Raw genomic sequence first — 20184 nt, forward strand, 5'->3', positions numbered from 1 at the left:
CTTGTACATTGGTTAGTGCCATTTCTGAAGGTAATGACTTTTCACAATATCTTGATATCCTCATTAAAAAGCTATATTTTGACACATCAACCATTTTTATAAACAGACCAACAGCACAACAGTTACAAATGACTAATCTTCGCCCAATGTGGTATAAATTAAATGAAGTCACAAAAAGTGAAAAAAAAATCTGTTCTATTTTAGTGTTTATTCAAGAGGTGGTCCCCTTGCTTCAGATTATTTGATCAATTAGTGTGGCACAATATTTGATAAAAGTGAAAATGAACAGGAAGAAAAAACTTAAGGACCTAGGCTGGCATCAGTAGCTGGCATCCTTGGGTAGCAGTCATACCACTACTGATGTTTACACTGTTCCAACTCCCTTAATTGGGGTGGGGGGATGCTCCAAGCAGCCCCAAGTGGCTGGACCTAGCCACCCTGTTCATTTCCCACAATGCACCTGATCTAGCATCATTCTGGGGCACTGTGGTAAACTAGAGAGTAGCCGGACACATTCATCAGATGCTGCTTGGTGCACTGTCACAGCAACCAGCTATGCCCACAATGGAGAAGGGGACCAACAGTGGACATATTGTCCAGAGGCACCTCAAAGCTGGATCTGGCCCTGTTTAGGACCATATCACAAATTATGTATGAGGAGTACATGCAGTGTTTCCTATAAGATGTGATGCAAGTACACATTTGAAGCTAGCTTTTCAGATACACACACATGAGCACAGCCAGGATTTTTGTTGGGGGGCAAAACCGAAGTGATTGGTCAGTTAGTTATTGTTTTACTTGACAGGGGGCAGGTGCCCCCCTGGCTATGCCCATGTACACACACTGAAACAAAGAGGTATGCTCAGTTCACCAATGTATTCACTAATCTGCAATAGGGGAAACAGCCCTGAACTACCCGGTTATTACTGCCTAAGTTACATTCCTATTCTCTGCAGAGAGGCATCTAAACCCATGTATTCCAGTGGGCTTCTTATGCATGCATCTGCAAAGCAATGGACTGAGAGTCTTTTGGGCGTTCTCTACAACTACTTTCTTCCTGGACTCGAGTCTTGCATGCATAGCTAGAGATTAGCTCAGTGCAACAAGTGTTTAGCTGGCAGTCATAAACTCTCATTAAACTGGATGATATCCTGGGTAGTACAGGCTAGGAGGAAATGAATACCTACTGATTTTTATGCTTAGTGGAAAGCATTTGCCACTAGCTTAAAGGAAGAAAAGTATGAGGAAATCATGTCACCTTTGTATCACATCTCTCGTTTATGGATAAACTAAAGGAAAGGGCCTTCGCGTAAAAAACAGAGTATATTAAATGTAAGGAATTCAAATCCCTAAGAACACATCCTTGAGTGTGTGAAACTCTTAAGATTCCTCATAAGCTTCCATTGTGTTTTCACCTTATGCATGTCTACTCATAAGTAAATCCCACTGTGTTCAACAGGGCTCGCTTGCTAGCAAGTATGTTTATGATGGCAGCCTGAATGCAGCAATACATTAAGGAGAGTGGCCTTATAAATCTGACGGACATTCCTTTCTTTTCTCTCCAGGGTTGCTGTTGCTTTGGGCAGGTGGGGCGGTGGTCCTGCATGACAAGCACATGGCTGCCTCTTCGCGATGCAACTTCTGACCTACTATTTTGAATGAAGGCAGGTGGGGTCAAACAACTGGCAACTCCTGGGCCTCATCCAGCCTCTTTGGCTCATCGGTTATCAGTGCAACTCCCCAAACCCTTGGCTAGAAGCAGGCATTTCAGGCAGCCGTGAAGGAGAGAAACAGAGGCAGCGAGAGAAAGGACAGGAGCCAGCGGGTGGGTCGTGGCCAATAATTAGGAGTAATGGCGGGCCCTTGAAAGAATCTGGAAGGAAGCTCTGCGTGTGTGACCCCGCTTCTGCTCCCCTTCCCACGTTCCGTGCCATGCTTGCCCAAACTTTGGAAGTACAACCACCCCATAACCAGGCGCAGCCCAAAGTGCCTTGGCAACCTCCGCACCCCCTTCCCTCTTTATTAAGAGGGGTCTATATGTTTTAGGGACCTCGTTTCGTCCTGCCGAAAGCCGGCCCCTCCCACCCAGGGGCCCTCAGCCAATGAAAGGGCTGTTTCTGCCACTCGGCGCCCTTTTCTGCAGGGAGCCTCGCGCGGGCGGCGTGGCGCGAGGAAGGCAGCTCCTGCCGGGAAGTGGCTCCCAGCGGCCGCTGCAGTGCCACGCCGAGAGGCTCCGACTGCTGACGGACACCCGCCGGTGGCCAATTCTGCCGCGGAGGAAGGGGCCGGGCGGCTCCCCGGGGAGTGCAGGGCAGGCGCCACTGAGGGCTCTCGGCCTCTTTCCGTGGGCCTGGGGTGGGGCGTCGAGGGGGGAAGCGAGTCGACGTTTCCTCAGGGACAGGAGGCTCTCAACGGTTGGTTGGTTTGTAGGTTTCGTCTTCTGTTTGATTGTAATATGTATGCCCCATACCTGCCACTCTTGATGGAAGTTGGTTCCTCGTGGCGCCTTCCTTACCGGTTGGGGATATACCTTTAAAAAGGCACATTTCGAAGCGCGTTCTTCCCCCTTGAATAATTCTGGGCCCCGCAGATTAAGGGTTGCTGGGACTACAGCCCCCAGAATTCTTTGAGCGGTGGGGAAACGGGCTTCAGATGTGTAGGGCGTCTGCAGCCCTCGTTGCCTTGAAGGCCCAAGGCGGTGGAAAGGTGAAATCCATTTTTAATACACAGCAGTGTAACAAAAATATCGCCACTTGACATATAGAATTACAATGAAATAAAACCAGATACTACTGGCCTGGGGGGTAAAACAGTTTAAAATTATCTGTTTAGGATAGTTTAAAATGAAACTGGTATCCTAAATAGAAGCTGAATGAAGCTTTTTGGGTAGAAAATTAGCTGCTGTTCTTTTTCTGATAGTCACTTATTTTTGCTGAGTGGGTAGAAAGCTTACTTGCAGAACACAGGCTTTTGCCTTAATTTTGGCACATAGGTGCAGGTAGAAACTTGCCCTGTTGAATTTTGGCCTGTTAGCTGTTAAAGACATTGGAACTCTACCCAGAACAACAATTAGGGTGTGTACTCAAGATTGCTTGCAGTACAATCCTATGCATGTCTACCCAGAAATAACTTGCATTGAGGGAAGTGGGATTTACTCCTAGGTACGTTTGTAAAGTAGTAACCAATCTATACTAAGGCTGAAATTCTAAACACAGTTTAGCAGTTCCCTTGTTCTCACAATCAGGATTGGAGCAAAGGTAGATTTTGGTTACCCTTTGATGTGTATTTGTTTAAAGCTAAGGATTCTGCTTCATGTTGGTGTTTGTGTGGTGCCATGGGGAGAAAGAGCAGGTATTTTGCATGAATGCAGAGTCAGAGGGTGTGATCTTGTTAGGAGTTGGGTATTAGGCATACTAATATGTACTCAAACCCCTCCATGTGGAAGTTTCTCAGCTGGGACTGGGTTGCTGCTTTCCTGTCTGCCTTAAATTATATACATAATCCACAATAAGATGAAATAACATATGGTAAATACCCTTTCACTTTAAAACACAATGATAACCAGCAAGATTCCAGCTAAAATACTTGTAAGATCCACAACAGTAAATCCACCTACATGTCTACAAGAGTAAAAATGTTTTCATCTGGCACCAAAAAGTTATCAGTGTTGGCACTAGGAAAGCTTTCCTTGGTTGGGGATATGATTCCACAAGGTTGCCACCAAAAACAGCTAGTTCTCTTGCTACCACCCTCTGGACTTCTGAAGGAGACACACAGAGAATGTGTGACTTGACCTGCGTAATTGTAAAACTATCACCTAGATCATGGTTGGGAAACTAAGGCCCGGGGGCCGGATCCGGCCCAATAGCCTTCTAAATCCAGACCGCAGACGCTCCAGGAATCAGTGTGTTTTTACATGAGTAGAATGTGTCCTTTTATTTAAAATGCATCTCTGGGTTATTTGTGGGGCACAGAAATTCATTCATTCCCCCCCCCCATATAGTCCAGCCCTCCACAAGGTCTGAGGGGCAGTGGACCTGCCCCCTGCTGAAAAAGTGTGCTGACCTCTGTCTTAGATCTACTTAATAGCTTATGAAAAGATAGGAGATGGCAAAGTTCTGGTTTCCCCAACTGAGAAAGGATATTGTGGCACCGGATAGCTCAGCTGGTAGAACATGAGACTCTTAATCTTAGGGTCGTGGTTTGTGCCCCATGTTGGGCAAAAGTTTCCTGCATTGCAGGTTGGGTTTGATGACTTTCATGGTCCCTCCCAACTCTGATTCTATGGAGAAGTTGCATGAAAGCACAGCCGAAACAACCATGGGAGTGAAGCACCTTCCTTATGAAGAAAAGTTACAATATTTGGGGATTTTAGTTTTGAAGTAAGAAATGATGTAGTCAGCTGTGACAGGTCTATAGCATTATTGCTAAGGGAGAGAAAGCGGATTTAGAAGTTTTTATTCCTTTTACATAACAGAGCATTGTAGAATCATGGAGTATCAGCTCATAACATCAGCAATATACCATGACTGTTAGCAGCTGATGAAACTGGCAGATGATGCAGGATTGGCAAAAGAGAGACTTGTTTCATGTGGTGCACAATTAGTGTATAGAATTTATTGCTATAAAACGAGTTAGCGACTAGTTTAGATGGCTTTAAAAGGGGATTAGAAAACTGGATGAGATTTCCTTTGGCTACTAGTAATGATAGCTATGTGTGTGTGTGTGTGCGCGCGCACCCACCCACCCACCCAGCCTGTGGTTCAGAAGCAAGTATTATGCTACTGAACGCTGTTGCTGGATAGCAGCAAGAGGAAAGAGATACTGGCATCATGTCCTGCTTGAGTTTCCAGAGGCATCTAGTTGGCCACTGTTGAAGAAATACTTCAAGAAGGCATATTTGTGTCATACTGGTCTTTTAAATCTTGGATATAGGACCAACATCAACCAGCTGATGTTCTTTTGCATGCAAACTAAATAATGGGTTACCAGTTGAGGTTGCTGCAGGAGGATCAGTGCTGATATACAGCTGGGAGTAACATAGTAAGGCATATTAAGAGAGACATTTTCTGTGAAAGGTGATCCATTTACACCTGGGGCAACTTCTGATGACTTAAAGGAACAGAAAATTTCTGATGACTAATTCTTCAGATTAAGATACTCATCAGTTTGAAAAATGGTTTGTTTTTGGCTTAATTTGATGTCATATGGAGACTGTAACAAAATTTGATGTGTTTTGTTTTTTGCAAACTTTTTTCTGATTTCCAGTTGAAATATTATGCTTTTATACAGTTTAAAGAGTGATTTCACTCCCTTATTTACCATTTTTTATAAATTCCTGTCCTTTGTGGAAATGGTGAATTCTTAGCCACAAGACCACATAACACTGGTCTTCAAAGACCTACATTGGCTCCCAGTAAGTTTCTGAGCACAATTCAGTTTGTGCTGACCTTTAAAGCCCTAGTGTTGGTGCTGACTTTTAAAGCCCTAAACTGCCTTGGTCCTGTATACCTGAAGGAGCGTCTTCACTCCCATCGTTCACTGAGGTCCAGTTCCGAGGGCCTTCTGGCGGTTCCCTCACTGTGAGAAGCAAAGTTACAGGGAACCAGGCAGAGAGCCTTCTTGGTAGTGGGGCCCACCCTGTGGAACACCCTCCCATCAGATGTCAAGGAAATAAACAACTATTCAACTTTTAGAAGACATCTGAAGGCAGCCCTGTTTAGGGAAGCTTTTAATATATGATGAATTATTGTATTTTAATGTTTTGTTGGAAGCTGCCCAGAGTGGCTGGGGAAACCCAGCCAGATGGGCGGGGTATAAACAATAAATTATTATTACTATATTATATATACCTTGTTTAATTTAATCTGGCAAAACAGGGTTATTGTTTTGTTAATTAAATTCTCAGGTTTTTTTTTTTTTGGTTTTTTTTTGCGCTTGTTCCAGGGTAAAATGTATGTTATACCAAAACAGCAAGGAATAATATATTTTTACATAAGGGGTTAGGCGATCCACAAGTCCATATTTACTTGGTATAGTGACCCATTGTTTTATTATCAAATGAATTTTGGATGCCATGTCTTTGTCAGCTGTTGGTTTCATGCATTTTTATTTCAAGTTTGCCTATTTTATAACTGCTACCTGGGACATCCAAGTAAACGTTTACTTAATGCTGCTATTATGTGGAATTTGTTGCAATATTTATAAAACTTCCAAAGTTATTCACAGTATTGTTTATGGGAATGTTAAGAACACCAGCCATCTGATTGTACAAAATTGCTTCATAAGCTATAAAATGTTATTCTAGAAACATATGGTTACACAAGTAGTATTAAATACAATGGAGTATTAATATTTTTAATATTCACGATAAAGTTCATTTTAGCACGTAGTAGTGGCTTGTATTTGGCCAACAAGTTGGCCAGTGAGGCATTTGATGGTTGTCACACATGTACTAATGTATGTTCACATTAGTAGCTTGAAACTCAGTGAGGTCATTTGCATGGATATGCCTTCATGTGACCTTTATGGTTTCCTTTCCCCTACAACCCCTATGGAACTCCTGTGCATTACACGTTCACCTTCCATGCTCATCTGCACTCATGTGATGACTACTAGTGTCTTTTCACATTGCAGTTTACTCTGCATCCAGTTTGCTAATTGGATGGCAGCTAGTCTGAATAAAAACACATCCAACAGCAGTATTTGTCAAGGAACAACAGGATTGATATAGATGGTGGCTAAGGTTGTGTGAATTTGGCTTCCGGAGTTGGCAGTGGGGAGCGCATTGGATGTAGAGTAAGTGGTGATGTGAGCATACCCAGTCTGATGATTATTATTATTTATTATTTTATTTATTTCCCAAATATACTGCTTGATTGTAAGAAAACTCCTCTAAACGGTTATTAATACATAGGGCACAGATATTATTTCTTATTTTGACTAAGCAAATGTCAAATCACCTTTGGCTTAACTATTAACAGATCTTGTTGGCTGGTCCAGTGTAACTTTGGCACGAGGTGCTTTTACAGGGAGCACCTTGTGGTGAACTTTTACCAGATCTGCTGCCAGACTGTGGTTCCCAAGTGTTAAAATGCATGACTGGAGCTTTTCTAATGTTCAGGTACAAGTGTCTGTCCACACAGCGGTGTAATGTACCAACAGAACAAAAAGCTGTAAGTGGTATTCATATCAGTTAAGGATTAAAAGCAGAAATTATTTGGGGTTTACTTATAAAGCCTGCAACCCACTTGAACAGGCTTTGCGACCACAGCCCACAGGTTGGGAAACACAGTTTTAAATGGTCCCTGAATTTTTGGGAGATCAGCACTCTCCCCCCACCCAAACGTAGATTTCAGACAGTGTTTGAATTTTTTCCATAGTAAGGTGCAACACACCTAACCCTGTAGACTGCTATGGAATGATAGAGTTCTGCTTAAAATCTATTAATATTTTAATTTTTGAACTGACTTGTTTACTGTGTATTTTAAAAATTGAAATTGACAATCTGTGTGTCCGAAGTCATTTGCCTCAGAATGGGGTATGAAAAGGTTTGCAGTATTGCTTGAGCAACTGATATGGTCACTGTTGCAAGAGAAGAAGAACACAGGTATTAACAGTTCACAAGTTCTTCTACTTCATTCCTGACCATTTGGGCATATTGGAAAATCTTAAACACAATGTATTTATTCACTGAAGTAAAGCTAAAATAAGTCTTGGGGATTGCTGACAGTATGATGGGGGAAAGTGCTGCAGTTTAAGAATATTCTTCAGCAGAATTACATGAAGGAAAACTTGCATAGCTATACAGTGGTGCCTCGCAAGACGAAATTAATTCGTTCCGCAAGTCTCTTCGTCTTGCGAGTTTTTCGTCTTGCGATGCACGGTTTTCCATAGGAATGCATTGAAAATCAATTAATGCGTTCCTATGGAAACCGCCTTCCCCCGACCTCTTCTGTCCGGGCGATTTAAAAGCCCCTGGGAAGGCAAGCAGGGGGGACAAAGACTTTTGCCCCCCGCCTGCCTTCAGAAGAGGTCCAGGACAGGCTTCGCGGACCTCTCCGCAAGCAGCGGGAGCGCTCCTTGCGGAGAGTTGCCAGCGCGCCCAGGCTTCGCGGCCCCGCCGCCCAGCTTCGGGACATCGTTCCGATGCCAGGCGGCGGGGGGAGGCTTTCTCGCCCCGCCGCCCGGCATCGGGACGATCCCCCGAAGCCGGGCGGCAGGGGGAGGCGTTCCCGCCCCGCCGCCCGGCATCGGGACGATGCCCCGAAGCCGGGCGGCGGGGGGAGGCGTTCCTGCCCCGCCGCCCGGCATCGGGACGATGCCCCGATGCCGGGCGGCGGGGGGAGACTTTCCCGCCCCGCCGCCCGGCTTCGGGACATCGTTCCGATGCCGGGCGGCGGGGGGAGACTTTCCCGCCCCGCCGCCCGGCTTCGGGACATCCTTCCGGAGCCCGGCGGCGGGGGGAGACTTTCCCGCCCCGCCGCCCGGCTTCGGGACATCCTTCCGGAGCCCGGCGGCGGGGGGAGACTTTCCCGCCCCGCCGCCCGGCTTCGGGACATCGTTCCGATGCCGGGCGGCGGGGGGAGACTTTCCCGCCTCGCCGCTCGGCTTCGGGACATCCTTCCGAAGCCCGGCGGCGGGAGGAGGTGTCCCCGCCCCGCCGCCAGGCTTCGGAGGAGGTCCGAGGACAGCGGGGAAGACGAGCTGCGCTTCCCCACTGTCCCGGAGATTTCCCTATGGGCTGTCGTCTTGCGAAGCAAGCCCATAGGGAAATTCGTCTTGCGAAGCGCCTCCAAAACAGAAAACCCTTTCGTCTAGCGGGTTTTCCGTCTTGCGAGGCGTTCGTCTTGCGGGGCACCACTGTATCTTGTGCCTCAGGCTGCAGCCTTATTTTCAGGCATTACCACTAGTATTTTTTATTTTGTGCATTCTTTCTTAGGAGTCCCATTGAATTCATTGGGTCTTTCTTCCAAGATGACTTTAGGTTCATAGACATGATAGCTGCATCCTCAGAACTGTGTCTACCCCACAGAAATCTGGTGCCTGACAAAGTGGAAATTCTGCTGCCATGAGCCCTCCAGCTGCGAATCCCAAGATTCTGTATCGGAATTCCCGCCTTCTCCGTATGGTGTTCCTGCAGCTCCATCGGCAACAGAGAGCTGACTTATTTTGTGATGTTGTCCTACAAGCAGAAGGTAATACTTAAAGCTGGGAGGGTTTAAGTTAAGGGTGCTTTGCTTCCTAACAGAGTTGGGAATTCCCAGGTGCCTGGAAATTCCTGGCCAGCACTTCTGCTTTAAGGATCCAGCACCTAGAATTTTGACAGTGACTCCTAGAAATTTCAAGTATTTTTCAAGCTTAGACTGCATGGTTACCAAAAAGGAAACATCAGCAAGAATTAATTAATTATGTTTATGACCTATTGGATGTGATAGATGGATTTCCCAGAGCCTGTCCTCAGTGTCATAGGTCCTTTAGAAATGTAGGCAGCTTTCTTGCAATGAGTAGAACCCATTGGTCCATTTAACTCAGTAGTGTCTAAACTTAACTAACAGCAGCAGCCATGGATTGAAGGGACTTTTTGCATGCAAACCTGAGCCACCACTGGTTTTCTCTCCCAAAGCAGTTGGCATCAATTAAACTTGGTCTGCTGGTCACTGGATAGGTGTGCTTCCCTTCTGTTCTGCAGTCCCAGGACAGCTTAACTCTCCCATTGAAATCAAGGCTTTGCAGTGCTGAACTTCGGCTGGATTATGCCTAGAGTTCTTAACCATGTGCCTCTCCAGTGTAGTGGTGTTTTTATGATAGCAAATTGTTCTTTGTTTGTAAAATGCCTGCTCACAAACAAATGTGAGTACAAATCCACTGAGAACTTCTCCTAAGCAAACCCAGTTGAAACAAACAAGAGTATATGTGTACTGGGAAAAGTCTGTGTATGCTTATAAAAATGTATAGTACATCTTATGCTGTGAATTGCTTTTTGCTAGTGCTTAAGTGCCCTCAAAGCTGAGAGGGCAGAGAATAGGGTGAGCTAAAATAACTTATTTTTTCCAACCATTCTGTTCTTTATTTTAATTGTATCATATCCAGAAGGAATTGTGAAAATAAGTTTAACAGTTTTAAATGAACTGCTGAGACAGACTCATAAGCAGACTGATCGTAAAACTAAATGGTTTTATGCTATAATATGCCTCAGTATGTAAGAAGGATTAAACAGTACAGCTCTATAATTAGTCGTGAGATAACACTTGGGGAATCTTAAGAAAAATGTTTATTTAGGGGCTGGAACACTTTGGGACCAACTTCTGTCCAGAGAGGGGCAAATATCTGGGTTTCTTTGTTGATACAGTACCTGCTAACAATTGTGTTGTTTGCAGGGGAAGCTGTTCCAGCTCACTGTTGCATTCTATCAGCCTGCAGCCCTTTCTTCACAGAGCGTTTGGAGCGAGAAATGCCCCCCAAAGGACACAAGGTGGTGCTAGAGATCCGGGGGCTGAAAATTGGGACTTTACGTAAGCTGGTGGATTTCCTCTACACCTCTGAGATGGAGGTGTCCCGGGAAGAAGCCCAGGATGTTCTTGCAGCTGCACGGCAGCTTCAGGTGTCAGAGCTGGAGTCACTTCATCTAGAGGGAGGAAAGTTGGTCAAAAAATCCCTGGGCCCTCGATTAAATCGGGATTGCCTACAGCTATCTAGTCCATTATCCATCCCAGAGTTAACGCTGTTGCAGTCTCCCCCTGCCTGCAGTGGTAGTTCCTTGACGTCATGGCTGTCTTCAAATATGCAGCACACTGTAGTGAAAGTTCCATGCACCAAGGAAATGGATAACAATAGCAGCATTGTCCAGAAAGCTGTCAAGAAGGAAAAACCAGAAGCATTGACGAGTGGGAATGAAGATCAGATGCCTAAAGATCCAGCAGTTACTGCCGAGCCCCTTAGAACTAAAGTTAAAAAACGTCTTACAGGCATGGGAAAGAATATATTAGGCAATAATGAGCATGACAGTTTGCAGACACAGGATGGGACTGGTGATAGCCAAGCTACAACCAGCTTGCAAGAGTCAAAAAAGATTAAGCTCAGTCGCTCAAAGCTCCCCTCATCACCTTTGCCTGTACCATGTGCTATCAAAGACACTGTGGAATCCAGCAAACCCTCAAGGTCCAGCAGACGTCACTGGAGGCAGAAAAGTCTTCCGATCAAAGGTGAGCAGAAAGAAGCAGAAGACAGCCATTTGTATGGTTTCTGGAGCCCGCCTCTCCCTCCAGAGGCTGCTAAGAGCAGAAAGCGCAACGCCAGTGAACCTTGCGTTAGCTGTCCCCAAAATGCAGGGCAGATTGGCCGGGTAAGGCTCAGAAAAGTTATCAATGGCAGCTGCTGGGAGGTGGTGCAGGAATCTCCCTCAGCTCAGGCCAGCAGGCCAGCAAACTCTATGTGTGCTGTGAAAGAGGAGGGCTCTCGATCTCCGCCCAGGTATCCTGAGCCGGAAGGAGTAGATGCACAACAGTCAGTCACCTCAACTAGATGTCTGCCAACAAAAATACAAAGTCCACCTCTTAATGAGAAGAACCTGGGAGAACAAGCTGAGAACAAGGTATCCTTGGAAGATGGAGACCCTTATAAATTGGATCTGTTTCTGCTAGACCATCTGACTGAGGATGTGCAGTATGACAAGCTGGTTTCAGCTGGTGAGTTGGAACACATGCTTGATATGTTTCTGGCAGATGATGGTGATGCTGTTGAGGAGCCTCAGGCCACTATTCCTGAAGGCATGAATATTTTATGGCCTGCACCAGGAGCAAATGACTGTCCACTAGAATGTGCTGAAGTTGAAAGAAAAGATATGTGCTCTCCAGAAGTCTCTGACTGTCCTTTGTGGGTCAAGACCCAAAACAGTCTCCTAAAAGGGGAACTGGAGGCTGTTGACATGAAGATCAGCAGAGAAGCTCATGGCTCAGCAAATGGGAGACCCTTGCTAGACCCTGTTCCCAGCTACTTTCCATTTGTCAAGTCTGAAACCAGCAGTGACTGTTTTACCTGGTACAAACCAGCTTCTCCCCAACTGGATGATTGGACAGCTCAGCATCAACTGTCCCTGTCAGAGAATATGCCTGCAAACCTTGGTGATCCTTTGCCCATCACTTTGGCAGACAATGAAGACCGGGGTTTTTTGTCCTATGAAGTGGGTATCTGTGGTGTCGAAACACAGCTCCATGCTCAGACATTGCAGAAGAGCCCTTTGCAACACCCCTTGGGCTATAAGGTGCCTCCATGCTTGGAAGAGGAAGAGATAGATGTCGGTGGGGTAGACGAACTCTTGGTTAGCATCGAATGCGTCAGGCCAGACCCCTCTCCAGTGTCCGAAACCGAGGTGGATGTTGTGAACTAGTGAATGCAGACCATGGGAAGGATTTGCCTTGACTACCCAGGGGCTGTGAGGGGTCAGGCCTGATGTCAAAAGGTCTGCTGGTCAGGCTAAGAAGGGCCCACTGCTACCCTGCTCACCTCGGTGCCAATAGGATCCCATCGGGCATTGCTGCTACTTGCTACCATTGCCATTGGCTCATTATCCCTCTCCCTGGGTGTATTTATCATGGAGGCAACAGCACTTGTGGTTAAAGGGGAGCCTCAAGCCTCTGGTGGGCAGCCGCTAATCCAAGTCTCCCAAAATGCAAAGTATGTGGGGACCTTGGGGGACATTCAGCGTCATGGCTGCCTGCTGCAGGCCTAAACTGAACTGAGATTTGGCTGAGATGTCTTCCCAACTGAAAGCGGGAAGCCTGCTTGGGGATGAGTGTGTGACACAGTAAGCAGCAACGCCATGCCTCATCCCCGTCACCTCTCTCTTGGGACCATCTGGACTGATGGACTTCCTTGGTGAGCTGCAGTGCACCCTTTAACTTAGCTCTCTCCCCTCGTTTTGCTTTCTCGCTTGCCCAGTGCAGTGCACTTCTGATTTCAGCATGCCATGGCCTCTCTCCCACACATGACCACCCACTCCCTCATGGACACAGGTGACGAGGTCAGCCTTCCTGTGACGCCTGCCAGGACAGAGAACTCAGCTGCTGAACTGAGCCTCCCCATTGCCAGGCTGCCCTGCTTGAAAAGGTGGAGAATAAAAAACTAACACGCACTGCCATGAGAGGAGAGGAGAGGGTGCCTCAAAGTAGGGGCAGCATCACCATGTCAAGGTCTCATAAAAGTCTGGCCCTGTGTGGGATAGACTTTGGTGCCACACTTAAAATCCTTGATGGGGCTGCGGTAAACAAATACATTAGTAGTATCTTACAGTGCTTTTGGAGTGCCGAGGGGAAAGTGCCCCCCCCCCGGAATTCCAAATGGTAGGCGGGGTTATTTTACTATCGTCACCCCCTCAGCCTTATCTAATCATGACTGTTACGTTTGTAACTCTGTTTTCTGTACAGTGCAGGCTGGCAGGATTCCTGGTCTGCTTTATAGGATAGGTAGAAGCTAGAAACTAAAAAACTGAAACATCTAGCAGTGGTTCTGTCAAAAAGTAAGGAAATGTTAATGGTGGGGAAAGTCTTTCTCATGCACTAAAACTGCACATGAGCACGGTCTGTTTCAGTTCTATTTATAGCAGGAGGGCCACCAGTCCCCCCCCCCAATAAGGAGGGTATAGCTGCCCCAAGGTGAACAAAAAGGGCTTTCTAAATACACAGGAAGTGTGTGTATCACAATTCAGTGAACAAAGTCAGTTGTGCACTCTAGGGTAACCAGAGAGTGACTGTGTTCTCAGTGACTCAAACTTATAGTTTGTTTGTGGCTTTAATTTTAATTTTTAATGGTAGGCAGCTAAAGCAACTTTTAGGCCTTGCTCCCTGCCCCACCCTCTTAAAACCCAATCTGGTGAACAGTTACACCAGCAGCACAACTTGGGAGTAGAAGGGACTTTACAACACTGGAGAAGACATGGGTGGTGGCCTACTGTTCCCACCAGCTGTGTGCACACATCAAACACTTTATCACAAAGGTCACACTGGAGCTAGAAACAGCAGCATGACTTTTGCTGATGCCTCTCACTGCATCTGCTGTACTTTTGAGTGGGTGCTCTTTGGGCTGCATTGCAAAAGCTCGGGGCATTTATTGGAGCAGCTGCCTGGAAATGTTAAAAGCCCCTTCAAGGCTGTCTTTTCACTACTTCCGATAGGACCGACCACTTTCACTGGCTATTAATGCTGGCTAACCGTCTGTGGAAGCTGATTTAGTAAACAGTTACATGCCCTGCTGATTTTATTTTATTTTGTACAGAGATGGCTCTCCAAAGTCTAACAACAGGTTAAATCACTTGTTTTATATTCAAACCATTTCCCTTGTTTACAGCTTATTCAAGGAGAGGTGTATTCAAGTGCAGTGACCCATGCCTCCATGACGCTGTGCCAACTACTTCCTTTTGATAGCCCAAAGCTCTCATTGTACAGAAAACAATCTGAAGAGTAGATGGCACAAAGGCCGTAAGAAATGTTGAGTTGTGACTTTGTTCAATTAAAGTTCCTATATTCCCCCCTGAGTTGTCTTTATTTTGTTTAAACTTATGGCAGCTTATGGTTTAGTTGCAGCATTGGTAGAAAAGAAACAAATGTTTGCCCCACCGCTTTCCCCAGGAAAACCTGTTTAGTGCCAAATTGGAACAAACATCAATCTGCAGAAAACTCAATTGACAGGTTTTTTCCAGGGGAAACAGCAGGACAAGTGGAAGTGTAGATGGGGCCTTAGTGAAGCTGTAGCACATGCTGCACTAAGGTTTGTCTAGCCAGATGCTGTCCTAACTGAACAGAATTAAGAAATATATAAGAATTAAGAAAGTATAAGGCATGGCAACAGTTAAAGCTTTATTGAAAAACAATATTTGCCCATCCCCAAATGACTAACAAAACAAAACAGTAAAGGGGTCAGGAAACAAGCAGCTGGTACGTTCTTCCTTTCGTGGAGGAGGGGCAGCAGCTTCAGAGATGCGACTGGAGTTTCATTATTTACCCCACTTAATCATATCCCATCATGGATGCTCCACCTCTCACACAGGACGAAGTGTTCATCGGCTGTGCTAGATGCAAGGACAGACAGCCATTAGCCACAGATCTTGCTCAGTAGAAAGCAAGCTAATGCACCATTCATATACTATGCTGAGTAGCTGCGGGGGGGGGGGGGGGGTATGCTCTTGATTTCACCTCCTTCCCTTTCTCAGGAGATGCCAGCACAGATGGATAGCACAGCTATGATCCAAGATTCCCAGAGCTGAAAGGGAGGGGGCACCCTTTCCCCCTCCCTTGCTGCCACCTCTACACCCATATGTAATTAGGCCAGTGGCTGCATACTGCCAACCTGTGCTGTAGGTGATAGTGTACAAGACAGATGGATGGATGAGCAGTCCTCGAAGTATGTGACTTAATGATGGGAGCAGTTAATTTGCCTTTCTTCCCAATTCATCCTCTACCCAGCCCGGGGGGGGGGGGGGAGACAACAACAACAGAGAGACCACAAAAGAAAGAGTAGCTTTTAGTCCTATTTCTTGCTCCAGGCAGTAATCATTTAAAACTACACAGGAATTGGAGTGGTGGTGAGGCCAGTCCAATAAGGCACTGATGTCCAGCAGATCTCGGAAAATATGGCTGCTACATTGTACAAACCTACCATTGGTAATCCTGCCCAGTTGTTTGCTTTATTCTAGGTTGCCCTTCAGCATTTCAACCACCTTGTTTGGTTCGGGAAACTTGAGCTTCCGTGGTGGCCCTTTCTTGAGGCCGCTCCATAACTCCACCTCTAAAAAAACCCAATAAAGACAAAATCAATAAAGATAGAAGACAACTCACCAGCAGCATTTCTATTGTGTTACTTCCAGTCAGCCACAAGCACGCAGCCAAGATGCCATGTCCCTCTGCTGGCTTGTAGGTAGGCTGTGCATTCATTAAACTATTGGTTGCTCTCAGAAATAACTGGACATAGCAGTAGCTGAGCAAGTTACATCTCCAGTTGCCCAAGATCTCACACGTTGAGCCAGTTCTACAGCTGAGCTTGTGTGTGGAGTGGTGGAAAGAGAAACCGAATCTAACCGGACCACTGGGCTAAAGCTTGATCAAAGAGCTGCTATGTAGGTCTTGCCAAACATTCAGCCCAGTATCCTGCTCCACTTCAGAGAAACCCTGTGAGCAAGGCTCCAGGTGATAACTGGAGCAGCTAATAGTGCTGGAAGTTGTGCAAGCCACCTCTGGAGAACTCTCAGTCTCTCTTGGCACTGCCTGCCCACTCATCTTCCAGCAGCAACTAGCTTCTTGGACTTGCAGCAGCAAAGGGGAGTAAGGGATAAATAAGCAGGTAGAAAGCACAACAGAACTGGAAGGGGAACTTCAGAATATGGCTATGGTATCTGGTTGAAACCTCAGCTAGCCCAGCTTTTTGATACGCTAGAGAGAATGACCTGGAAGTAGGTAAGTCAGGGGTGGGGAACTGGCCTTCCAGATGTTGTTAAGACTTCAGCCACTCTGATTAGCTCAGCAACATCTGGTGGGCATGTATTGTCCACATCTGGTTTCCTTTTTATGCCAGCACACCCACTCTCTGTACTGTCACTGTTGAAGGTTGGAGGAGTATTTACTGAATCCATCAAATCTAATAAACTGTCACAGGCACCACAAAATAACCATTTCACCTGGGGTGGGGGGTCTGGCAATTATTAGATCCTGCCACCAAACAGTTACAACATTATCAGACACATTCCGAAGCAGACAAAGACTACAGATAAAACATCTGACCACCTCACCCCACTCCCGAAACAGGCAACCCATCCTAACAAAAAACACACAACCCTCAAATTTAAAACTAATTAAAAATTAGGAGAAGCAGAGGATTTTGGTTGGTGCTAAGTGGTGCCCTCAGATGTCACACTAGGGATCCCAGCAATAAGATGTTCAGCTGCTGATGTTTCAGCCTCAAATTTCTAGTTATGTATATTCTGATGCGTACATACAGGGAACCACAGCTACTATTTATGGTCACACAGCCATCCCCCCCACCCAAATTCTATGGCACAAACCACAGCTGGGGAGAGATACAGAGTGTTTTCTGATTTGCAGTGGGATATGGAGAAGAGCACAAGGCAGCCTAATTGCTTTTTGTACTTGGGCACCCTTATGGCTTGGTGAGTGGATTTGTGAACATCCGGTCACACATATTCTAGGCAGATGAAAACTACACCAAGAACTCACTGCCGAAGGTTTCTCTACCAAGCTATATTTGGTGTATCACTAACCCCAAATAGATACGGCAACTCCAGGAAGGTCCCTACTGTCTCTCACTGAAAAGCCTCCCTTGAAAGCACTTACTGGTGCCATCTTCTTTCCACAAAGCAACCTCAAAGCTATTCCTGCGCGGTTTCTCAGGGTTCACCATCACCACGATGTCAGGAAAGGTCTGGTGCAGTGCCTCGCTGACTGCATTGGCACTGCGCCCATAGACTCGTCAGCTTTTACTGTGGAATGAAGAAAAGCTTTCAGAGAACCACCTGAACTGTGATTTGAAAGTCTCTGTTGAACCCATACAGGCCCAAAGCAATGAATGGTTTGACTACGTGGAAGAAAGCACAACCCCATCAGTGTTCAGAGAGTTCAGCCCAAACTTCCCATTCCGTTTTCTACTTCATAGGAGAGATGCAGCATTTAGGGATGAGATTTCCTGTTCAAAAAATGTGTTCTTACTAGAGCTGTGGCAATACTCAGTTAAAAAATAATCAATTATAAATTTGGTGTGTGTGTGTGTGTGTATATGTATGTGTGTGTGTGTGTGTGTGTATGTGTATATATATATATATATATATATATATATATATATATATATACACATACACACATATACACCACCTGTGATTAAATCTGCGGACCAATTAAACTTTTAATACTAGTTCTGATACCAGTTTGCTTGGTGCCTACTGTATTGTCACTTGCAACTGTAGATGCAATTTTAGTCATACCACATTTATAATTTTAGGGCGTTTATTTTTGTATGAACATTTGAATGGTTTTACTCTTTTTTAAAAAACCATCCAGGGAATTGGATTCAAGGGTGATATAATAATTACTTATAAAGAAATAAGTAATCAGCCACAGATGGCAAACAACACCTAAAGAGAGTTATTTCCTCCCAGATGAAGAAAAAGGAGGAAATAATACTTCTACACATACATTATTTAAAACAAAAGCAAAAAAGGTATCTCTTTCTTTTGGAACCATTTCTCCCCTCAGATGCAAATGTATGTAGATTTAATCAATTAAAACTAAAATAATTAATATACTTAAGGGTCGCATCCAATACCATCAGTGTGCTAGCAGTTTTCACTCTCTCTTTCAATGCTGGGCAACAGGTCTGCTGGTGGAACTGCCTCTCATGAATGAAATGTCACAAAAATACCATTACTATTTCTGTCCTTAGGAATTGTATCTGCAGGTGCAAGTCGTTCACTTATGGTACTTCTTGTGCAAAAGGACCCACTATCAGAGCAAATTCAACACTGGCTCACTTTAGGATTGTGCTGGGTGCAACCCCAAGTTTTCTTCTCCCTGGCAGCAGCCAGCTCTACCCAGGAATCCCTTCTAGAAAGCAAAATGCATGAAACAACCCATGGGGGTACCATCCTTAGTCAGATGATGCAAGTAACGGGCAGGTACACACCAATGCTCAATGATCACACGAAAGCCCAATTCTTCATCCTTCTTCGGTTTCTTGAGCGATTCCTCAGCAACATTCATCTCCACTCCTTCAGATGTTGCAGTCTTGGCCTGAGGTGCCTCTGCCTTCCTCTTCCTCCCTTTGGGGGCCATTCTACTACAAAAGAAAACACAGGAGGGTAGGAAAAATAATGCCCCACTCGCCCCACTGGGCTGCACATCTCAATGCATGTGGCCAGCCTTCCTAAGAGGAACAGCCAAGAAGATGCAACTCCTTTGGTTTGCTTTTGCTGCCTTATACCAAATCAGATTATGATGCATCTACCTCAGTATTGTCCAAAGGGAAGGATAGATCTTCTGCATGCAAAATGCTGCATGCATGCATGCAAGTAAGCAAGCAAGCAAGCAAGCAAACTGAGCCTTTCTGCAAAGAACATTATAGTATCAATCCTGACAAAGTAAAATACAGTATCCTAATGTCATAAGGAGGACACTAGAAAGGCTTAAGTGTTAAGCATTTAGAAATTGGGTTATCAATTCTCTTGCAAAACACAGGAAAATCTATGGAGGTTGATTTACGTGTACACACTTTCAAGCAAAGAGAATGCGAGCCTGTAAACCAATATTCTTAAAAACCTTTTTAATTAGTTACACAGGGTGGGGCCTGGGGAGAAAGTGAAAAGCAGCTTTTACTGTACTTGCAAACCGCCCAGAGAATTTTTCTGTTAATGGGCGGCATATAAATACTGAAATTTAAAAGAAAAGTATTAGGAGAGCTGGTTATCCCGAAGAAACGAAGATAACGGCAGAAATAGACCCCCCCCAAAAAAGGGCGCCAAAAAAATCCAACTAGAGGAGGAAAAAGCAACAGCAGTTAACCAGAGCGGCAGGCAAGATGAACCCAAACAGCACGAAGCGTATCCCATCGTTGGAGAGACCGAAACAAAAGTGATAAGAGAGCCAGATTGCAAAAATTCTGGATAGAGACTCCTACCGTTGCACAAGCGAGCAATTTCCCGGGGCTTTTCTTCTTTCTTGCAAACGGCGCTCCAGCCCGCGCGCAGCAAGAGGACGACAAAGGAAATGACACTGTGGCACCAACCACGTGCGCCGATGATGGGAGGGGAGACCCGGGAATATTAACGCTAAAGTCGGGAAAGTCACAAAGCAGCAGACTCCTAGCTGGCCAGTTCAGCAAATGGGACGCCCTCTGAGGATGCCAGCCTTTGCTATCAAATTTTTTTGTTTTGATGAAAGAATAGCAATCGCAGGACTTTTAACCGCCGCCCCCCCCCCGTTCAAAGAGGTTTTGCAAGGTGGTTGCTTCCACTTACACAAGCCCCTCTGCAAATCGCGAGGAAGTTCTGCAGCAGCCAATCCCGGCTCGCTCCCCATCCTGGCTTCTAAGGTAGCGCTGGTTTAGGATTTCGCTGCAATTCCCCGCTTAGTACTGATCGTGGGCAACCAGATTCCTTTTCATGCGATGAAGCAGTGGAAACATCCGCTG

The 20184-nt window shown here is 45.7% G+C and overlaps 2 protein-coding genes across 5 annotated transcripts; one reads left to right on the plus strand and one right to left on the minus strand.

The window, feature by feature from the left end:
* The first annotated feature begins 2228 nt into the window (after positions 1 to 2228).
* On the plus strand, positions 2229 to 14524 carry BTBD18 (BTB domain containing 18). Of its 4 annotated transcripts, none has more exons than XM_081878525.1 (3): positions 2229 to 2422; positions 9035 to 9197; positions 10380 to 14524. In XM_081878525.1, exons 2-3 carry the CDS (start codon positions 9071 to 9073, stop codon positions 12386 to 12388), a joined length of 2136 nt encoding a protein of 711 aa, XP_081734651.1. In that variant the 5' UTR covers positions 2229 to 2422; positions 9035 to 9070; the 3' UTR covers positions 12389 to 14524. The 4 variants fall into 4 exon arrangements, with proteins under 4 accessions (XP_081734651.1, XP_081734648.1, XP_081734650.1 ...); XM_081878522.1 differs by having other exon boundaries at positions 2229 to 2414; positions 8942 to 9197; XM_081878524.1 differs by having other exon boundaries at positions 2229 to 2414; positions 8977 to 9197.
* Positions 14525 to 14839: 315 nt separating this feature from the next.
* Positions 14840 to 19774, minus strand: SELENOH (selenoprotein H). Its single transcript, XM_081878589.1, has 5 exons — positions 19668 to 19774; positions 18682 to 18834; positions 17340 to 17485; positions 15652 to 15780; positions 14840 to 15064 (listed from the first exon to the last, which is right to left on the minus strand). Exons 2-4 carry the CDS (start codon positions 18828 to 18830, stop codon positions 15680 to 15682), a joined length of 396 nt encoding a protein of 131 aa, XP_081734715.1. The 5' UTR covers positions 18831 to 18834; positions 19668 to 19774; the 3' UTR covers positions 14840 to 15064; positions 15652 to 15679.
* Positions 19775 to 20184: the final 410 nt, after the last annotated feature.

The sequence above is a fragment of the Podarcis erhardii genome (genome assembly GCF_964252035.2).
Source record: "Podarcis erhardii genome assembly, chromosome: 1".
Taxonomy (NCBI): Eukaryota; Metazoa; Chordata; class Lepidosauria; order Squamata; family Lacertidae; genus Podarcis; species Podarcis erhardii.

Bases quoted from the DNA above. Each gene is read 5' to 3' on its own strand.
- BTBD18 (XM_081878525.1), top strand. From the start codon at position 9,071: ATGAGCCCTCCAGCTGCGAATCCCAAGATTCTGTATCGGAATTCCCGC. The intron at 9,198-10,379 runs GTAATACTTAAA...TGTTGTTTGCAG, and splicing joins TGTTGTCCTACAAGCAGAAG to GGGAAGCTGTTCCAGCTCAC.